Source organism: Enoplosus armatus, chromosome 14 (assembly GCF_043641665.1).
Source record: "Enoplosus armatus isolate fEnoArm2 chromosome 14, fEnoArm2.hap1, whole genome shotgun sequence".
In the NCBI taxonomy this organism is placed as follows: domain Eukaryota; kingdom Metazoa; phylum Chordata; class Actinopteri; order Centrarchiformes; family Enoplosidae; genus Enoplosus; species Enoplosus armatus.
Window position 1 is genome coordinate 19,567,069 of NC_092193.1, and position 22,518 is coordinate 19,589,586.

The following is a 22,518-nucleotide window of genomic DNA, read 5'->3' on the forward strand; positions in this document are numbered from 1 at the left end:
AACTGATGTAGGATATTTGAAACCCTTATGATTCCGGCCATCATGGTCTGGCATGGAACAAGTATGGAACAGGGTATTCAGGAGGCAGCGGGCGGTCCAGTGAAAGAGTTTGAGTTGTAGTTTGAGTTTTTAGGATCCAGCATTTTGGGACTTGTCCCAGATTTTGACCATTCGTTTTTAAACTGTTTATTCTCTTGCACTTTATTGAAGTGCAATGCTAAATTGTTGGGGGTATCCCTTTAAAGGTGGCACTACATGCCATAAATTCCATTAGGTAGTAAGATGTGAAGAATTAATAAGTGAAATGTTACTAAAACAACAAGAATTCAGTCATACTTCTGAGTTGATAATTTATAGCAAATGCTTAGATTTGTCACAAAAGGCTCTGCTCTTTGAGGAAGCTCAGAAGAATTTGAGCAGCCCTAAGGATTCTTTTGGGAGAGCAAATCCCCCTTAATAAACATACATGAACTTAGATAAGGCTTAGTCAAATCAACAATACCAAAAGCTAATCACATAAGGAGGAGGTTGGGGTGGTGGAGGGAGCTACGGCAGCAAACAGTGTTAGAATTAGTGCATCAGCAGAGGAATAGTGAGAAATGTCCAAGCTCTACAACTGCATGATTGTGATTGGATGTTACGACCTCAGTGCTCGGCCTGAACTAACGCAGTGGTCCAAAAAACAACAATTATTCATTCATTCATAAGGAAACAAGTAATTTTTTTTTTTGTATTAAACGCTGGATTATTATCAGCTGGGCAAAGTGAGCAAAGACCCAGACTTGGTGCACCAGACCGTCAGGGACCCTATTAGTCCCAGGTTCACTGCATGCCAATTGCTTTAGGTAATTTGATTAATTGCAAATTTGTTAGGGAATTTGCACCTAAAGTCCAACACCAACTAAGACAGGTCCTTCGTTATTAGCTGATCTCAGCACTGTCTTGTAGAGGGGTCCTGTGTCAAAATGTAGTCTTAAGACCTTCATATTTCTGAAATGGCCCCTAGTTCTAAATTACATTGTGTTAAATGAAATACCACAAACTATTTGACACACAGAAAATGTGGGGCCTGGTAATATTAGTCCAGTATAGGTGTGACGGTTGATGGTTGATTAAATGCAGCTTTTCCATAGTATCGTGTGTGCCCTGTACTTGGATTTGGAGGCGTTTGTCATCATATAATCTTGCTGTCAAGAAATTTGGAATTATGTTGTAACATAACATACTGTTATTGTAGTTTTTTTGTTTTCTTTGTGACTCGTTTTTCAGAATTTATTTCTACATTCACCATTTCACGATGTGCCATCTGTGCTGTGAATCTTAATGTACAGTATTGTTTGAAAGTCTCGGATGACTAGATATAAGACAGATTTTCATTCAGTAGACAAATTCTATTGGAGCACTCTTCACCTTGAAGCCACTGGTTGATAGCAGAGAATGAACTTAAGTGGTTACCACTGAACTTCATTCTCTAACGCTGCAAATTATAAAACCAAATGCATACCTTGACTTTTTTTTCTGTTTTTACCATTTATACTTCCAACCCATGTGCTTCCCACTGACAAAAACATGGAAATGGCGTGATCACTGCCTCATTCCTAAAGAGCCACTAAGCTTTTATTTATAATTTTAATAGAAGCAGTAGTACTTATTTAACTACAGATATTTTTGCTCTCTGAATGATGAATTTAAGTCTTTGTTTTACTGAAATGTTTTGCCATGGTAACCACTTCCTCTTAGCAGCATTCTCTATCCTTGAGCTTTTGAAAATGTGAGTGGGGGGAGGGGGGTTAATTGGGAGTATTTTGGAATTTCAGTGGGCAGTGAGATTTTGTTCCAAAACAGACCATGAGACAGAAACTGAGCTTGGAAAGCCAGAAATGTTAGCATGTTGGCAGCGTAAATGATGAGTCATTTGTATGACAGTCCAGAAATGATCTGTAGTAAAAATATGACTTTTTCAGTTTGATAAATCAGTTAACATCTTGTGTAAAAGATGAACTCTCAAAGTTTCATGCCTGTTCGTGTAGTTGATCGGCACTTACAAGGATGCAAGTAAACATCTACTTAGAAGTGGGTTTTCACAAAAGCTCTGCAGAGCGCAGTATTGCTGGTGTTGCACTTGTACTCCAGTGTGTGTTGTGTTGTGTGCAGGTTTGGATGCTGACTTGCTGGCTGTCATCCCAGCCTTCTCCAGGCACCCCTCCCTCAAACACCTGATGCTGGGGAAGAACTTCAACATCAAGGGCAGGTACGGACCACGCGGGGAACCAGCAGTACAGATGGTGGTGAAGATGATACTGATGATGAATGTTTTCCTCTTCTCTCTGCCTCCTCAGGGTGCTGGATGAAATTCTGCAGAAACTGGTTCATTTGGTGCAAGAGGAAGAGTGTGTGAGTTGGATTATGTAACATATTGTGTGTGTGTGTGTGTGTGTGTGTGTGTGTGTGTGTGTGTGTGTGAGAGAGAGAGAGAGAGTACACACACAAATCCTCCATGGTGTTTTGCACAGATGCACGCCTACACATGCCTCACAGATTTGTAGCCACACACACATATTGTGCACGAACGAACACACACTTGTCACCGTTTGAATTCTTGTGTCCTCATTCATGTGCATTGAAGCTCAATCTCCCACCTGCCACGCACACAAGGTGCAAACATGCACACAAGTCATGTTGGGCTCGGCAAATGATTCATTTGGGCTCAGTTTAGCAGCGAGGCTCCCGGGGCTCTCTCCGTTCTCCACTCTGCAAATCCAGCATGACAAGTAGCTTACTCAATTATTTACCACTGTTGATGGTGATAGCTCACAACTATGCTCTTGCACCGAGTACGGTCTGACGCATGTGTGCAAGCACACTAGCAGAGGTACAGATGGGTTTAATGTGTAAAAGTTCAAAGGAAGTACACAGAGTTTGTCAGAGATTAGCCTGGTGAGTTGACTACCAGCAAGTGGTGACAACACAGACATCGGATTCGTCTGTGTGTGTGTCCAGTGCTCCGTGCTAACACTGCAGTATGTGAGTCACAGAAGGCTGCGGGCATCAAAAGTGAGAAAATGAGAACAAACCAGGAGACTGTTAGCTTGGCAGAAAGGCTAGAAGCAGAGGGAAAAGGCGAGCCTGGCTCTGCCAAAGGCAACAAAATCCACCAACCACCATCTCTGAAGCTCACTAATTAAGACACATGAGTGGTATGTCGTCTATCTCTTGCTAGAAAGTGAGTATTTTTTCCAAATGTCGAACTGTTGTTTTAAACCTCAGAAGGGACTACAATTCCTGTTTCCATAATAAATGAGTTGGTCATGGGAGACTGTGTATTGCTAAAAATCAATATGTTGGTTTTCATCTAAAATACCTCCAGAAATTCAAAAAGGCTAAAGTGTTAGCATGGAGCACCAGACCCTAAAGTTGAGGCACATTTTTGTTTTTACAGATTTTCACTGAAACGTACTGAATTTTTAAAATGTGCTAGTTGGTTTAAACCAATTTTAACACTGAAATGATTTCCCCATGCACTCAAAAGTTGTAATGTGTTCCACTGCATGAAGACACCGTTCACCACAGTTTATAGTAGATGAGATCCTAATGCAAAAGCCCTGCTCAGAGAGTTCTGATAAAATAAAGTGGACAAAGAATGTGTTAATAAGCAGTTGATTATTATGCACCCAATCTAAATAAGTAAGAGTTTGAGCTGAAAATGGAAATCTGATTTTCATCCAGGTTCTGGTATTATTGATTTGTTTAAAAAAACAAACATTTTTTAGATGATTCATGATAATTATAACAACACTGATGCACTTCCAAATTTTTGAAAATAAAAATTAAACTAATGAACCTATAACCTACCTGAAGTGCATCTATGATTTTGTTGTCTGTCCATGTCTCCTAAAAACCTCAGTTCCTTTTAACATAGACATTACTGCTCACATTTATTTTGCCCTTGGAAGTTCTTATTTTCAAATCATCTTCCTTCTTTTTTTCCACCATGCTCTTCTCCTCCTGCCTCCTCCAGGCCCTGCAGTCCCTGTCGCTGTCTGACTCGAGGCTTCGCCAGCGGGGCACGGTGCTGGTCAATGCCCTGGGCTCCAACACCTGCCTACGAAAGGTAGACCTGAGCGGCAATCTCCTGGAGGACTCCGGGGCCAAGATGCTCAGCAAAGCCCTGCAGATCAACACAACGCTGAGGTGTGTTTCAAATCAGGACTATGATAGGGGAGGAGGAGGGTTTTCCTTGCAGATCAGAGATCACTCTGTTACAGAGGAGGATAGGAGGAGTAAGACAGGGAGAAAAAGAGGTGTTAGAGGGCAGATGACAGAATAGGGTCAGAGAGAAAATTAATATGTTTGGTATGGTTTGAGGAGAGGATATACCAAGGTTGCTGAGAGGTAGAACAGTGAGTTCAATGCAGCGCTTCAAAGTGAACCATGTAGGAGATAAGATGATAACACCGAGGAGTTGGAGGGATAGTGAGGAGAATCGATGGAGGGAGGGGAAAAAGGCTTTCAGGCATACAATGTATTGCACCTCCCTTAGGTAAGAGAAAAGACTGAGTGAAGACGTGCGTGTGTTTTCAGAGGTGGAGGAAGGAGTAGAGGGAAACTCTGAGAGGAGCAGATAGAACAGGGGGTCGGATGGAAGTATCAGGAGTATATGGACTAGAGAGGGAGAAAGCTATGAAGGGACAGGAGAGGGAGGACCACCTAAGGAGTAAGATCTGGGTTTCGCTGATTGAATTTCTAGGGCAGAGTGAGTCGGGGGAAAGAGAGATGGAGGAGGAGGAGGACGGTGGATGGATGAAAGGAAAGAGGGGCTGAAAATGATACATTTAAAAACAGGAGTTAGACAGTGCGGCGTGTAGGTGGAGAATCTGCACTGTGAAATAACAGAAGCTCATTAGTTGCATGGCAGTTGTTCATGCATTCCTAATGTTGTGATATGGGCTCATTTTGTGCATGTAGCAAAAAGAAAGTCCTGACAAATGTCGTGTTAATCCGCCTGTGATATGTTTGTGCAGCTGCATGGTCAGATAAGTACTGCGACTGTGATACCATGCCCTGTGTGTGTGTGTGTGTGTGTGTGTGTGTGTGTGTGTGTGTGTGTGTGTGTGTGTGTGTGTGTGTGTGTGTGTGTGTGTGTGTGTGTGTGTGTGTGTGTGTGTGTGTGTGTGTGTGTGTGTGTGTGTGTGTGTGTGTGTGTTAAGAGCTTTAGAAAGTGACTGATCTTCTTCTTCCTCTCTGTGCTTGTCTCCCCTTATTTCCTGCTGGTTTGATCCCTCTCAGGAGTGTGACGTGGGATCGCAACAACACCACAGCGACAGGCTTCCAAGATGTGGCGAGAGCGCTGGAGCAGTAAGACGAACACAACACACACACACACACCAACGTTTGGGGGGGGGGGGGGGGGGGGTTACACACATAAAACGGATCAGTCACACACACCCATATGAAAGGCAGATAACCATCTCTGTACAATGTTTACTATTACACAGCGTTTCATCAGTCCTCTGACGTGCGTGCCAGTCAAACAGTCTTTTTTTTCAATGTGTGTGGGTGTGAAGCTTGTGTTCGTGTGTGTCTATATATGTGTGTGTGTGTGGGTGCATTTGCGTATTAGGGAATTGGAGACAACTGTTAAAAGTGCCCTGGGTGTTTCCTGTTTGTTCTTGTTAACATCATAATTCTTCCAGTTTATTACTGCCACAGTAATATTATCTTATCTCTCTCTGCTTCTTCCTTCTCCCTGTCTACTTGATAGCAACTTTACCCTTCAGTACATGCCCCTCCCACTCAGTGATGTCACTCAGGCGTACCGCAGCGCCCCAGAGAAGACGGACCATGCCCTGACCAAGGTGAGGACAGCTTTGTCCCTTCAGTTTGTCATGTCTTAATTTGCTGCATCATGTTTTATATTTATACGCAGATGGTGAATAACAGCATTACCTGACAATTAGGGTCAGCATGACTCTTTGGGTTTGATGAATGACTTTCATTCGCTTTTGCATTAGAAGTGATGATTGAGTGTGAAAAGTTTTCATAAACCCTGACTTTCTAATGCCTTCTGTATTGTACTGGTTTGATATTGCAACCCAGATATTCAGAAGAGGTTACAATGCCTATGTACTGTATAAACTGAACCACTAAATACTTGTTGTAGAGGTTGTTTGTCATATTCATATCGCAGACCAGTAATTCAATCTCTTTCAATTTAAAGGATGAGGAAGAGCTACTTTTGAATTAAAAGTGATATATTGAAATTCAACACATTGATTTGGAAAAACATATATAAAACTTATAAGTATAGGTATACCATAGACACTGACCACCAATTTATGTAACGCACTTTGAGCGGAAACGATCAGTAGACGAAACAATTAATCAGCAACTATCTGGATGATGTAATTTTCCAAGCAAATGTGCCAAACATCAATCTTTTCAAATGAGCGCATTTGCTGCTGTGTCGTAATAAATCGAGTATCTTTTGCTTTTGGACTGTTGGTCAGACAAAGAAAAGACATGTAAGAGGATGTAAACCTTGGGCTTTAGGATATTGAATACAGTTGTATCAGCAGATTAATCAATAATGAAAATAACCGTTTGTTGCAGCCCTAAACACACTGCGAGTCATTGTTCACTTCCTGCTTGTGCAAAAAGGCTTGACGCCAGGATGCTGCAGGTTTCGCATAAAGCGGGAGGTCAACTTCATGTTGGAAACTTGGGTTGATCATATGTCCTTTTTGCAAAGCAATGATGCATTTATAGAGTCCTCTCATTCACACTCACACACCGATGACGTCGAGCTCCCATGCAAGGTCTTTGGTCGACCCGCTGTCCCTCCTGAGCCACAGCCGCTCAGCAAGGATGCAGCACGGGCGTCAGTACTTTTTCAAAGAGGTGTTGATTCAATCCCGGGCTCAGTTATGCTGTTTGTGTCATAGCAGCTGCATGCTGCTCAGTGGACAACAACAGGCAACAGTGTTCGTCTCTGTCGATTTGATCAGAATCAGGTTCATTGTATGTTTTCACTTGTGAGGAATTTGCATCTTTATTTTGGTGCATAACAATAAACACAGTCAGAGAAAAGACAAAGAAAAACAAGTAAAGTAAGAATCATAAATATAAAACAGAAATGTACAATAAAACATCTTAAAAAAAAGATCTTTTTATGAAGTAAATATATATCTTTTTTTTTTAAAATGAAAATCTGTTTTAAACAGTGTTTAAAAGGAAGATGTGTCACTGTAGTTGTCAGTGTTGTCAAGATTTTCCACACTGTTTTCCAGGTCACATCAGCCTCAGTTGATGATTTTTCAGATGTCAGCTATTCAGCCTCTTTGTGACTGCCGTGCATCCTGTTCCTTTAAAATCTCACACTGGGAAGTGATGGATCTCTTTTTACAGCCAACATGCTGCTGTTTGCTACTGATTGGTATGGCTGCCTTTACAAATATGATGTGGTTACGTGTTTTAAAGACAACCTGAGAGGGAATAGCATTTTTTTTCTTGCTACACCACATAGATGTGCTCTGAATATGGGTCCTTCCTGCGTCAGTGCCCGTTGACATTTTTCATTTTTTGCTCATGGTGGCACCCCCCCACCCCCACCCCTTCCGTTCATGTGTGTGTCAATGTGCCTTTATCTGGATATGTAAATGGAGACGTTGTTTTTGTATAGCCCATCAAAAGTTTTGATTTCAAGCCACATTTGCATAAGGCAGTAAGTAACCTTTGTTCATTGGCATGACAGTGACATTTAGTGTGTGACAGTTGCACAGCAGACAAAGTGTGTGTGTCAGCAGCAAACATTTAGCTTTTTGGCCGCAGTGTCTCTCTTTGCCTGGACACACATCTTATCTGGCACCTTGGCTTGTTCAGAAAGTGGGAAAAGTGGGCTTGCTAACATTGCTCGACAGGAGAGATGGCTGTAGCTAAATATAAAGATCTGTCATTTTAGATGCTGAATGGTGTGGTCATTTTTCGTCAGTAACACTTCTAACTAAATGCTGTTTGTCACTTGGCTTGTAAGCTGCAGTTAACAGAGCAAGTGTGTTTACATTGCACGTCAAACTCCATTTCCCTGGCGGCTCAGCTGTCTGTCAATCATGCGTAACGTCTCGCCTCCTGAGAGGCTTGGAGGCTCAAGGAGCATTTCTGATATCAACAGTATTTTTGCAGTTTCACATGATATTTTGACTATAGGCTCTTTCTAACATCAGAAATGGATCTGCTGAGGAACTAGCCTAATAAATCTGGTTCTTATCTAAGAGTGTATATGTAGTGTATGAAGCTTTTATTTAGGTTAGGGTCCATGTTTGTCTGTGAAGCTCCTTGGTCCTTGAAGAACCCTTGATTCCGTCTCCCTTTACATAAGATGATTGAGCAGTGAACACTTCCACCTGCTGAGTCAAGAAAATAAATCAAAGGCATCCCGTTTATTTCTGGGGATCAAAACTCTCTCTCCAGTCTCCTTATTACCATGCAAATGGACTTGTCTCCTGTCTCCCGCGCACTTTGTAAACACCTGTCATCTCCACTCCCCTCTTTCCTTGTTTGTTTTGTGTGTGTGTGTGTGTGTGTAGATCCAACGTGCCCTGCTTAGGAACAACCAGACTCAGCGTTTCTCTCAGAAACAGGCTCTCAGGCTGCACCAAGGCCTCGTCACCAGCACTGCTGAACAGGTGTGTGTCTGTATTTGTGCACATGATAGTAAGATTTTTTTATTTTGATGTGTATTTTACATTTCTGATGTGTATGTTTTGAATGTCTTTTTTTTACGTGTCTGTGCATAGGTGATGGAGCGTCTGTGTGTACGGGTGCAGCAGCAGGTGTGTGTCCTGAAAGGCTGCGAGGAAGGAGAGGAGGTCCAGACAGCCAGACAGATCCTCAAAGAAGCCAGGGACTCGAGAGCTGTGAGTGGACTTTATTCACTTTATTGTGCCTGTGAGACATTTTAACTGTAATGGCTGATGTTACTACCTCACTATTACTTATTCTTAAATGACAGTGCAATATATATATATATATATATATATATATATATATATATATATATATACATTGCTGTTGTATTAATTTTTTACTTTTATTTTTCACTTAAATATTGTAAATGTGTATATTTTTTATTCTCTATTTCTTAATTTTATATTTTTTACATACTTTTTATTTCTACATTTATGCTGCTTTCTAATCTTGAATGGGAGCACCAGTACTGTACAATTTCCCCCTGGGGATCAATAAAGTATTTGTGACTCTGATTTCTGATAATGGGTACAGACACACTGCTACTGCCTTTACTCAGGTAATGTATGGAAAGGGGCAATAATAAATGTTTTTAAATTAGCAATGGGTTACATGACTACTTGTGAAAGGGGTCGCTAATGGCAAACCCATAGAGAATTATCACCCAACTGCAGCTCCTCTCAGTAGCATTTGTAGCATTTTTTTTTTGTTTGGCTTGCAACCTCTTTGTTTTGGTTCACTCTCACAGCTCTCACCCATGTTCCCATGTTGTTTTCAGCCGAGGCAGAAAGCTGTTTTCAGCAAAAAGAAAAAGCTCTGACAAACCCACTGGGTGCTCAAGCATACTTGAGTGATTCCCTTTAAAGCTACTTTATACTTCTACTCCGCTACATCAGTGGGAAATGTTATAGATCTCACTCCATTGCATTTATAGTATAAGGCTATAGTTCTACCAGTTATTTTGCAGATTAACGCTTTATGAAGCGTTAATATGTTGTATCTAATGACTTCATTAATGGGTTAGGGTTACCACTGAATTGTACTTTTTAGATCAGTTATAAGCAATTAATCAGAACAACTTTTAGGTTGCCAGGTTGTCTGGCTGTTTAAGGAGTCATTAATAGTCAAGTTATGAATGAATTCATTAATACATGTTTAGAGTTGCGTTTCTACCACATCTGTATGTAGGAATACATTTGATGTACTGTGCAAAGCATTTGAAGTTACAGAAAACATCCAACAACAACTAAAAATCAACAGCGATTGTTGTGATTATGATCAGAAGCCAGGACAATATGAGCGTTTCACTTAGATAAAATCAATAACAACCATGGAGACTACAAACCCACGTGGCTTGGGTTGCTGTGGCAACACGGACACAAGGGCACACTATAAAGGTTCAGTAACAAAGGGATCTCGCAGCCATAAACTGCATATTAGACCAGGATGAGCCCTCAACAACCAGAACTGAAAACACTGCAGAGCAGCTTCACCAAATTCAACCTGACAAGAAACCAAATGACGAGTTTGTTTATGCTGAATACTGACAGAGTATCAATACACAGATCCACTCAACAAACCCAAAGCTAACAACACAAGTTCTGAGTGAGACGAGTTAACGAAGTGACAAGCTGTTAAATGTTACATGTGCTCTCCAACAGCTGAAATGGTAAAACATGTGGGTGTAACAAATAATATATTGCTGCCAATTCACTATTAATTAGGAAAAACTCTTTAGAATATTGCTGAGCTGCACAAAACTTCAACAAGCGCCGCTGTGCCGCCTCCTGAACAAAACAGTTTCTGGCTCAGTTTGTTTTGTATTCAGTTCTGGTTGAAATTTCTGCTGCACACAAATCTCCTTTTTGTTTGTCACTTGGATTAAGCTCCTTTGGAAGGTTTATGGTGAAAAATGCACATGCTTCACCTGTAACAGTCCTGCACTGTCCAACAGAAGTCCCCTCATGTCAACTCTTATTAGACTAATGACTGTCAGTAACACACATCAGAGGAGTGTGCAGTGTTTCTTGTTTGGACTTGTTTTTCTCTCTGACAAAACGGAGCCCAACAGACTTAAAACCCCGGCAACTGGAGCACACTGATTGATTTGCTGCCTTTAATTGTGCAAACACACGAACGTTTCCTTCATCAAAATGGAAAAACCTGTGAGGCAAACAACGTATATAGTCAACCTAGAACAAGTTACAACTGTCATTGGGTAATTTCAAATCTTTTGGATAATGAATCCCGGGGTGGGAGTTGCCGTAGCCAATGTCCAAGTGCCACGGCCCATGCATTAACACCACATCAGAGACAAAAGAACGCAGACACATCTTACAGAGACGAGACAAGTTTTCTGTCCTCAAACGGAGAAGCACCTGATTCAGCTGTATATTGCTTGGAAGTGCACTAGGCTTAAAACCCCACGTCTGAGCCAGACAATAAATATAATAAATATCGAAGTTTCCTGTACCTTAAGTCATAAAAATAATAAGGGTCACAGGTTTCTCACAAGCCTACAGAAAAAGTTAGTAGAGCTACCTGGCAACCCAAAATGTGCTCTTTTTAATGGCAAAAAAATGGCTAAAATGCTAAATCATTTATGAATAAAAATAGATTATTATAAAATCCGTCCCGCTTTTAAAATAGGATTTTGTTATCAATTTAAAGCGACCAACAGTATATAATGTAGTTGGATAGCTCCACCTTTACCTCCACCCCTACTACATCAAAGTACTACTTACTTTCTTCAGAAAGGGGACTTTCTGCTTGATGATCCCTCTTCCTTTTGATGCTGAATCCTCTCTCCGCTAACGTCTTCTCTTCCCTGTCCTGCTGTGTGTGTTTGTGTGTGTGTATCAGCTGTATCCCTCTCTGTGTGAGTTGGCCCATGTGTTGTCAGTGGACGGCCCTGTCAAACAGCGACTGGACACTCTGGCCGGAGAACTGGCCAAGGCTGCCGACAAAGAGCTGCAGGTAGGTTGGAGGTAGAACTGTGGCCGTGCTTGCAGAAACAGCCGTCCACCGATGCATCCGTATTTTAAACAGCTCTGGACTAGTTGCATTTAAATTGCCCATTAATAGTGTGTGACCTGTGTATGCGGTGCAGGTATGCTGACTTCAAAAGAAATGTAGCATTTAAATTCACAGGGAAGGAACAGTTTAACGTTTTTTTTAAGGGTCCGTTCTGTTCCCATTGGGATTCAGCAGCACAGCGCAGGTGAATGATAAAAAAGCAGCACAGCCCGAGGAGGAATCTGGGGATACTTTGTATTGAATTCCAACTTACTTGAGCATAATTTACATTTCTGTTTGTGCTTTTCCAATTTTGCTGTTATGCACAAGGCCGCATTTCTAATTTTCAAAGGTCATGATCAATTAAATAGCAACAATATCAGCTGGGGAATATTTACCCGTGTGTTCTTGCACAAATATCCAACTTTGGTGTGAAGTTGAGAAGTTTGAATATCTGGAAGATGAGAAAGCGATCATATGAATTGTTACTAGTTGATACATGGATGAATAGACTGCTACACAATGCACATAAATAAAAGATGACAGCAATTCAGAGTAAAAGAGTTGGATGAAAGCAAGAAGATAAAAACACATGTGCATGAATAATTAAATGTTTTGGAAACATAAATGTGTATATATTGAAGATGTATCAAAAATGTACGTCTTGGGGTCAACTCTGTCCAGGTGGTGGTGGACTCGATGGTGTCCCTGTGCCGCGAGTTGTGTCCGATGTCCTGCTCCGCCGCTGAGAGACTCAGCCCGCCTCTCTCGTCCATCTCCGAACAAGTTTCTATCCCTCGCTCCGCCATCCGCAACGCCCTCATGGAGAGAGCGGCTGAGGATATCAACAGAGCCCTGGAGTAAGAAGAGAGCTGGTGAAACAGTTCAGCTCAAGCCAAGAACCTCAGCTAACGCACTGATTTAATTGCCGTGTTCGTTTGCTCTCCTCTTTTCAGGGAGGTGAAGTTGTCTGTGGTCTCCTATCTGACCAACTCCATAGTGGATCAGATTCTGCAAGAGCTCTACACCACTCATAAAACCCTGGTACTGGTAATATCACTTTACTGCATGACTTCTTTGTAGAAATGTAGAAAAAAGATGTTTCTGTGTTTAATGCTGAAATGTGTAACTTCACGGCAAAGATTGTAGAGCATCTAGTGTGGGGTTTACAAAGGTTGATTTTGGTAAAGTAAATGTTATCAACCATCAGACTAATGTGACCACAAATATTACTGTTATTGGTATTGGTATGTAACCAAATAAACGTGATTCACATTTCTCAACAAAGACACTTTACTGTGACGATAGATCATAACAATATGTTCATCACAAAACATTACAAATTTTAATTTTGAATTCAGATTTTTTTTAATGATTTTTAAAAATGAATGCTTAAACATTTTGGGGAATACACTTATTTGCTTTCTTGCTGAGAGGCAAGGCTCCGTCTAACTCTCAGCAAAAAAAAAGCAAATAAGTGTATTTCCCAAAATTTCAAACTATTCCTCTTAAGTTGGTCGACATAAATCGGTGGACATTTTAACCAACAACCGTACAATCCCCAGAAGTAGCTTAGAAGTGATTGACAGGATGCAGGGGCGCCCCCTGCCTCAGGCTGGTTGGTTGGTTTCCAAGACTAATATATTTCCTTGCTGCTCAATTTACTCTTATTGCTTCATTATAAATGATAAACCATGAGTAACCTACAGCTTTAACAAAACCATTCACCACCATGTGCATTCACTGATTTGTGTGTGTGTTGTGATGATTTCATTTTGTGAATCAATATTTTTCTATAGTGAGATGAGTCACGGATGCATCTGAACACTCAAAAATGATTTTTTTAAAGCATGCTGTCCTCCAGTTTTACTCTTCCTATGGAATCCATCAGTGTACAGAAAACACACCTTATTGATACAACCAACCATTTGCCTCCAGCCACATCAATGTAGAGCAGAGATTTTGAAGCAGAGCGCTGTGGAGTCAGCCCAGAAATGCCTCCCAGACTAAACTCAAATGTCAAAAGTCAACACTCAACGAAATTATAACATTTACTTTAGTAAAATGTTATAATTTACTTTAGTAAAATGTTATAATTGTGTTTTTTAGTGGGTTAAGAAACAGCAGTGGTGCAATTTGATTCAAGTGCAGACACTCATTATTACTGTGGTCTCTTTCTGTCGGGCCCATTAATATCTGATATGTGTTGAAAAGTTTGTGATAGAAACCTCCCATGCCGTCAAAAAGGATGTGTATCTTTAAGTGATTGAAGTAGGCACTTTATTTGAGCCGCTGTGTGTCATTACCGTATCAGGATGAAGGGTTATAAGTATAGAGCGGCTTTTTGTTTTGAGGGAGAGAGAGAGAGAAAATTGCACTCAGAAACAACATGACAACTAGATTTGAGTCAGTTAAGGCCATGATTAGACCCTGCAGGTTCTCTTCTACATAAAATTGAATTGTTTAAAATGAAGCCAGTGGAGAAGGAGGCAAAAATAGGCGTCTGGCAATAACACTGCCTGCCCCGCTCTGTTTTGCATTCCATTCACTGCCTCCACTGTTACATCTCATTTTCCCTTCTCTGTTTTGCTGCAGTGCCGGTTTGTCCTCTATTATGCCTCACTTCGCTTTGATAATCAAGATATTGTATTTTATTCATAGTCTTTGTGGGCTCTGCAAACTACAGCAAAGTACCCTGTGCTTTGTTTGTGAGCCTTTTTGGTACAAGGGCGGACTCATTTCTCCTCAGAGATAGAGTTAAAGGATATTGTTCCAGGTGTCATCACAGTGTGTGTGAATGTGCGCGTTTGTGTACATGTTCATGCGTGAGTTTGATGTGTGTGTGTTGCATCAGCTGCGGCAGGTGTCTCAGGCGAAGCGTTGGGATGACGTCGGGACGGGGAGACGCACTATCAGACAGTCCAGGATAATAGAGTCTCTGGAATTTCCTGATGAGGACTTTGGCGTCAACCTGGGAATAGTAAGTGTCTGAGTGTATGCTGATGATATGTGTATGTTTGGTAAGTGAAAAATGAGGTTCTTTTTATTCCAACATTGAGCATGAATACAGTACTTCTATAAATACTTGATAAATCAATTAGTTGATTTGCTCCAGCAATTTTGTCATCTCCTTTGACAAAAGGACACGATGGCTATCAAGAAGCGGAGCTCCAGAACTAGAAGAATCCGTCCCGTCTCCACCAGACTGAGTGAGTTTTTGTGTCTTGACTCGCAGCTAATTGCCCTCAAGTGCTCATATAGCGTGATGCATATTTGCCATAATCGCAGGGTCAGGGTCAGTTGACTTTCTATTTGTAATAGAATGAGAAAGGACTGTATTTCTTCAGCCACGCAAGGTGAAATGAGTGATCATGTCTTTTCAATATTTAAGATGGCTTTAACTTCTCTCAGCCCATACTCATGCTCATGCTAATACTGTGTTATTAGCCAGTGTATTTAATTTTACATGTAATAGCTCAAAATGATTATTATTAGATAATAACAAGGACTTTTTTTCTGATGCCACCCTCAGGCCAAACTTTTGCAATGGTCTAAGATTAGCCTGAGTTGCCTCTCCGTTTTCTTCCAGGGCAGTAATCATGGCTGTGGGCTTTTGATCTTTTTTTGACTCCAAATTATTTTGAAAATAAAGGCTTGTGTTCTCATATTTGAGTTTAGAAAAATGTAATATGCTGTAAGAACTCTTTCATAAGTAATGATTTGATTGCGACTTTAGTCTGTTTAATTGAAATCAAAGTGGACAGACCTTAAAACAGGTTGATCCTGTATTCTTTCCCGTCTCTTTGTAGGTCTAGGTGATGAGCCCAGTCCCTCTCCTACCCCCTCCGTTCCACCGCACTCTGCCCCTCTCACCCACTCGGCATCATGGGAGTGTCTTTCCACTCTCCCCACCAACGGCTCACCCTTGCGTCACGTGACCCACGTCAGGCCTCGCCCACCGCGGAGACACAGAGCAGGGCACCCTCCCCCAGAGTCTGTAAGTGGATGGCAAATGGTGTGGCAGTGACCTTTGACCTTATTAAGAGCTTCACTGTCACTCTAGCTTTTTGTGACGGAAAAAAACTCTGAGCGGCAGTTTCTCCACCACGAACAAATGTATGAGATTTGTATACAGGTCTGATTCTAACAAGTGTATAGTTTTTAGGGGTTTTTTTTATCTCTTGACTGCTTTGTGTGAACTTTTGTTATTTATTTTGTTTTCCATGCCAGTGGCACTTTCCAAAAATACGTTTCGTTTAAAGTAGGAAGCTGTCGCATGTGTCTTTGTGACTCAAATGTTAATCATGCACAACCATCTCCCAGAGGCCGCGGGGCAGCCTCTAACTTAGCGGCTTGTTTGTTTTGAGACTTTGTAAAAGCTTTTTCTAAATCGGTACAAACTCAGTTAGTGCAGCATGATGAGGAGTTGTTTTACACACAGACTTCTGTTGGCAGTGGATCTGGTTTTTCCAGCCAGCCATTTGAAATGATGATGATACCTTTTTGTCAGCCTTTCAGCTTTTTTGTTGACATGGCAGATTGATCACTGTTATCCTGTTATTCTATCTGTTTCCTGATTTGTGTGTGTGTGTGTGTGTGTAGCATTGCTCAGAGAACGGAGGAGTCAATATGCTGGAGGATGGACTGCCTGATTTCTACAGCAAGAGAGTTCTACCTGACAGGTAGCTCACAAAATCAAATTTATTTTTGTGCAGTTATTAAAAAAATGTAGTAGATATGTCATTACTACAGTAGCCCCCGAGGACAAAATGCATACGAGTGAAAGCACAAACATTAAGGGAACTCTGGTGGATCAGTAAAACCTGATATTTTATTCTTTAGCATCTTAAAGGTGCAAATCCAACTTGACAGGCAATAACTTAATCTTGTAATTATGTGAGACAGTTCTCATTAGATAATTATCTCTTAAAGATGAGGAGATTGTATTGTAATTGCAAAAAAACCCCAATTTGATTATTAGAGTTAAGTGATCATTGACTGGGACCTGGGGCTGGTAGATTACTAGAGCAACCTAAAAGCAGCTAGAACCAACATGACAACTTGAAGATATATCAAATGACTGCTTGTATGTGGAAGAAACCACAGTGAACTGTTGCACAACTCTGCAGTTCCCTGCAGCTCTACGGAGCATTTTAGCTTTTTTCTCATTGTTTTGGTTTTACAACCACAACTTTGCTGTTTTGGTTTAACTCTCTGCGCTCTCACCGGTGTCATGTCCAGCAGCACAGCTGTTTTCAGTGAAAAAGTTCTAAAAACTCACTGTACACTACTTGCTCAGCACTTAAAGGTACCCTATGGAGTTTTTGACCGCTAGTAGCGCTATGTATCCCCTATTTTGTTTGTTATTGCACACATGCCCCCACGAGTGACACAATACACATTCCAGCCAATGGTTTCACACTATTACACTGATGGTGACAGTAATGCACCAAGAAACGCAACAATGTGGCAGCAAAGGTAATGAAGAAGACGGTTGCAAGCTAACCAACGTGGATTTAAACGATGCGGAGAAAAATGATTTTTGCAAATGTTTTATTAGGAAGGAAATGCATTCAACACAAAACTACACACAATGTGTTTTGACGAATAACACTGCATGTAAACTTAAACTTTCTTTGTTTACATGAAATTGCCACAGGGCACCTTTAGGCAGAACACAAAGCAACTAGCTGGTGGTCATGGTGGAGCATTTAGCAACTAAAGAGCCAGGTATTTCATTCAAGGGTTAGTGGAAACCAAAAAGAGAGCTAAAAGGAGAGCGAATGTTAGACTTACAGTCACCAGGTGGCCACAGACACAACTCCAAACAAATGCAAATGTTGTGTAAATAAGCAACTGTTTGCTAACAAGTTCGCCATTTCCAGTTAAAAAGTAATAATATACCCCCACTGCTGCCAAGCGACAAAAAATCAGTTAATGCAGGTTTAACCTTGACAATTCCAATAAGTTAAGACTCCTGTACAACATTGACATACAGTATGAATATTGCCATGTAGATGAGTCAGTTACTGAATCTGAGTCTCCCAATGCCTCAAACCAAGAAGGACAGAAGAGCAAAAAGGTTGCGTCATCACAGTCTGTCTTCTCAAATGGTGGCTGGTCTTTTTTCATCATAATTATGGGGTCGTTTTCTCATAATTATCACATAAAGATTTCCTAATTATGAAAATGTTTCCTCATAATTGATTGAGATACTGAGTCATAATTACGAGAAATAGGATTTACAATTACAAGAGAACACTTTGGTGAATGTGACGTTCTTCAATACTATATCAGTATAACTAAAGTGGATATGTTATCAGTGTTCCTCCACATTGTATTGAATTGAACAGAATCATTTCATACGTCTCATCAGATGGGGCCGAAGTGAATGATGTAAATCCAGGGGCTGCTTAACATGTATCCAAATGTGAATCAAATGTTTACTCTAAATATTACTATAGGGTGAACACAAAATAACAATAAACTGATGTGCACCTACATAAGACAAGTGTATCCTACTTGCAGCTCATACAACATGCATTGAAAGCAGGACTATTAGATGTCCTATAATGCTTTTGTGCTCGCATGTCATGTAATGGTATCAATGATGAATAAACAGCATGCTCCTAAAGCACTTGGGTACAGATGTAGCGGAGAGCTTCCATTTGCACTAAATGGAAGCCACATTTTATATCTCTATTTGTTCAATAACTAGAACATTTCCATTATATATAATAAATCATCTTGTTTACTGTCTCAGTCCAGCCTCATGTTCCCTAACTCATTTTCTTTGAAACTGTACAGTGGTCTGGCTAAATAGTTTCTGTGCTTTCTCTGTATTAGAGGCAGAATAGACTGTCCGCATATACAGACCTCTGGCCAAGCAATTCTGTATGCAAGAAACACAACTATTTTGCTTTCATTATAACATCTGATTTAATCCAGGCTATAATATTTGTTGTCAGTGGCACAGGATGTGGAAGTATACTGCAAACAACAAATAAAGCATTGTATTTAATAGTGTGTTCCTTTTGGGTCACTTTAAAGTGGCTATGATAAATATTTCATGTATGTGAGAAGGGTCATTTGAAATGATGAACCTACAAATAATTAGCATCTGATTCTGCAGTTCCCTTAAGCCCTGTGGACCATTTTAGCATCCTTTAATTGTTTTGGTTTTCGGGCCCACAACTTTACTCTTTTGGTTCACTCACATTGCTCTCATCAGTGTCATTAGTTTCACTGAATAAACTATAAAAACACACTGTGCACTATGTACTGAGCGCCAAATGGCAGAGGGATAAAGTTAGCTACTAGCTGTTAACATAGAGTTGCATTTAGCAGCTAAAGAGCCTGATATTTCCCTGTAAGAGTTTGTGGAAACCAAAAACCACTAAAAGGAGGGTAAGTATTGGGCTCATTCTTCAAGTGGACAGAAACACTATTCCAAATGAATGCCAGTGTTGTGCTAATGGATATGCTGGATGTATAAATAGTTAACTGTTTGCGAAGAAGTTTTCCATATCAACTTTAAACTTAAAGATATGTTAACATTGTGCTTGTTTTTGCCGCTAAATGACCAAAAAAAGGAGCTTCATCCGAATGTCAGATGAATTTAGTTTTAGGGTGTCATGGCTCAAACAGCACTATGACGACCCAAACCGCACGGAAACAGTAGCTCCCAAACAGTTATATGGCTACATGACAGCGTGTGCCTAATTCTCACCAGCAGTGCATGAAAAAGATTCACTGAGGCAGCATAAACTAAGCCTTCTGTCAAATAAATTAAACCATCTGCACAGGCCCAGCCCGAGTGAACCCATTTCAGTCCATTATTGTCATATGGTTCATTAGAATAAAAAACACGCATAATGTAGTCGGCTGTTAACACTGGGATCTGCTAGCCAGTGTGATAGAAAGTTATGCTCTTATGATCACGGGCATTGTCTTATGTTATACCGTCTCATGACTTAAGTGCCCAGTATAAAAACTTTATTTTCTGCTTCTCGTGTGAAAATGTTCAACTGCCACTTCCCAACAGTCTGAATATTTTACATTACACTTAACCAAAAACAACACAGCGAACACTACGAACATATATTACATCAGAGATTACAAATAAGTGTCTGCAGTGCTTTCTCTACCAATAACCTCCTCTCGTTTCTCCTCCTCTTTCTCTCCCCTCCAGTCAGTTGTCATCCCTCCATCAGGCCCAGTCACTGAGGAGAAAGAAAAGACGCAGCGTGTTGTCCATTTTCTCTGGCTTCCGCAAGAACCGCAACTCCACCATCTCCAATCAGGACTCGGAGTGAGTACGCAGCACGGGGGCCGAGTGGAAGGAAGGGGAGGGAATGAAAGTAACATTTAAGTGCACAGACTCAGAGAACGGGATGGCTGTTAAATTAATCCAGCGCTGGGCATTAACGTCGCCTCATGGCTTCATAAATATTTTAATGGAAGAAAATATTTCGCTCTTTTCCTCTGTCTTGAATTTATGGCATTGCATACATTTAAGCTGCTGTTACATAACGACACCATAGTTAAAAAGTTGACAGCAGTATTGCAAAGAGGAAAAATTACAAGGAGGCTAACTTATTTAAAAAAAAAAGTAAATTACACAGATTAATAGCTGAGGGGAGAGAATAGCACTCCGTAGGCACTCTTTGTAAACTTCCCCATTAAAAGGAGCTCCACAGTTACACAATGGAAAGGAGAAAAAGGCACTCGGTGAGAGCTGCATTATGTGTTTCAGCTGACGGAGGCGCTTACAAATTCAACTTAAAGGCTAAAAACCTGTGACGCAGTCGCCTCTGCTGCGGAGCAAGGAGTTGCGCTCTTTACACGGAGGCCAAGTTTTTACAGCAGCCTGACGGAGAGGCATAAAAGAACAGATGACTCATCTTAAAGGCAGTTATAGATCGAAATGGCTTTTTAAAAACACTTTGCCATGTTTTGTGCTGTTTTACCTGCAGATTGTTGCTTAGCAATCAAGGAGATTGTTCGCTGCAGCAGCATTGACTTGGCTGCCCTCTGCATCCATGTCTTTTGTCCTCTTCCAACAGCACAGTGTGTGTGGGAAGTGTAACAGCATCTGGGCCAACAATTTGTTCATTAAATACAACCTTTTCAAATTGGTGACATACAAAGTTCATGTTTGTACTGTATTTTGATATTAAATACAGATTGTTAATATACTACATATTAATAATGATTTAAGGGCAAGGTAGATCACCCAACACTCACACGTACGTAAATATGACTCCCTCATCAAAGATTCTTGTGTCTTTGTTTGTTCTAGCTTCACCTCAGAGAACGTCTACTCGATGATTCAGCACCCTAAGGACGCCGGGAGGCCAGAGAGCACTGTTCCCGGAGCCAACGGGACCATGCCTTCACCTCGGCCCATGCAGGCTGTACCTGTGCATCTGAGGGCTGCCAGCCCGCCCTGCCTCATCCAAAGACAGGTACAGCGTTAGGGGCAGCCACAGTGAGAATGTTGTGTTCACTGTTCAACTACAAATCCGAAAGTAGAACTCTTATGACAGCAAGCAGTTGCTGACAGTGAATCCCAATCAGCTCGGAGGGCGCAGCGCTCGAGCTAACGGTGACCTTTGACCTTTGTAAAGCATGGTGAGGGTGTGTATTTAACTTCCAAATAGCCAAAGCATTATGAAACACATTTCATTATCCCTCTGGAATATTGCGCCAATCTGGCTCAACAAACAATTTAAAGTAAATGCATATATTGAAATTACTATTTCAATAGCATATCTTCTGTTTGCTTCCAATCTAACTCATAATGCCTATAGTTTCACAGTGGGTGGTTGCGTGCTGTGCCCACCACCTGCTTTTCCCGTCCTTTTTCTGTGTTGGATGAAGTGTGGAGGACTATATGGCCTATTTTAAATCTCTGCCCAAACACACACGCAGAGAGAGTCGGAGTTCTCCAAATCCCTGTGGTTCTCAAACTAGAGTCCAGGGATCCTCACTGATCCTTGAGGGGATTTAAGGACATCCCCAGAAAAATGAGGGATAATTTAATTTTGGTATAATTGAATTCACAAGAATTACCGATTTTTAATCGTCACCACCAGACTAGACAGTTAAATGATTCAGTACATTATCAACAACAGGGAGTGCTTGGCAGTATATGACATTATAGAAAGGTATATGAAGTCAAATATTTGACTTTTTAAGGTTTGAGGACTCATTTATCTGTCTTTTCTTTTTGTCCTCGTCCAGTCCACAGACCTGGTCAGCATGGTGTACAGCTGCATCGGGGCAGAAATCGAGGACTCGGATGGGAGCAGCACCTGCGACATCAAAGAGACAGACGACACTGACAGATCGACCGCCATCTCAGATGCCCCCGCAGATACTCGGAGTAACGGCCACGTGGTGTCCTCCAAACAACAGACGGACAGACAGATGGAGACGAGCAGGCAGGAGAGGATCGTGCCCCTGACAGACTCGCGGACTGAGACGGAGGAGGAGGACAGACAGAGCGGCGGTGGGAGCGTGGCCCCCTGTGGGTCGAGGCCAGAGCCACCTCCACAGAGCACCAAGCCCAGTCTGGCTGCCATGAGGCAGAGACACCTGCAGGAGAGTTTAGGTACTGCAACTTAGACAGCAAGCAAAGTTGTATTACAGTAGTTCAGGATTGTTTTGGCTCAATTTGCTGAACTTACACAATGCAAAACACCAAATCACATGCTCAGTCCTCAGAATACACACACCTCATAATAGCTTAAGGTTCAA

General features: G+C 41.2%; 1 protein-coding gene across 1 annotated transcript in view; it reads left to right on the plus strand.

Moving 5' to 3' along the window:
* Positions 1-22,518, plus strand: part of carmil3 (capping protein regulator and myosin 1 linker 3) — a 72,848-nt gene that overhangs the window by 45,312 nt on the left and 5,018 nt on the right. Inside the window, exons 19-35 of the mRNA XM_070918947.1 lie at positions 2,155-2,251; positions 2,340-2,394; positions 4,019-4,191; positions 5,287-5,355; positions 5,762-5,855; positions 8,583-8,681; positions 8,793-8,912; positions 11,605-11,718; positions 12,442-12,617; positions 12,714-12,801; positions 14,612-14,737; positions 14,900-14,966; positions 15,567-15,754; positions 16,360-16,439; positions 19,949-20,068; positions 21,059-21,224; positions 22,003-22,372. Coding sequence (XP_070775048.1) covers positions 2,155-2,251; positions 2,340-2,394; positions 4,019-4,191; positions 5,287-5,355; positions 5,762-5,855; positions 8,583-8,681; positions 8,793-8,912; positions 11,605-11,718; positions 12,442-12,617; positions 12,714-12,801; positions 14,612-14,737; positions 14,900-14,966; positions 15,567-15,754; positions 16,360-16,439; positions 19,949-20,068; positions 21,059-21,224; positions 22,003-22,372 — 2,202 coding nt within the window. The remainder of the gene's footprint in view (positions 1-2,154; positions 2,252-2,339; positions 2,395-4,018; positions 4,192-5,286; positions 5,356-5,761; positions 5,856-8,582; positions 8,682-8,792; positions 8,913-11,604; positions 11,719-12,441; positions 12,618-12,713; positions 12,802-14,611; positions 14,738-14,899; positions 14,967-15,566; positions 15,755-16,359; positions 16,440-19,948; positions 20,069-21,058; positions 21,225-22,002; positions 22,373-22,518) is intronic.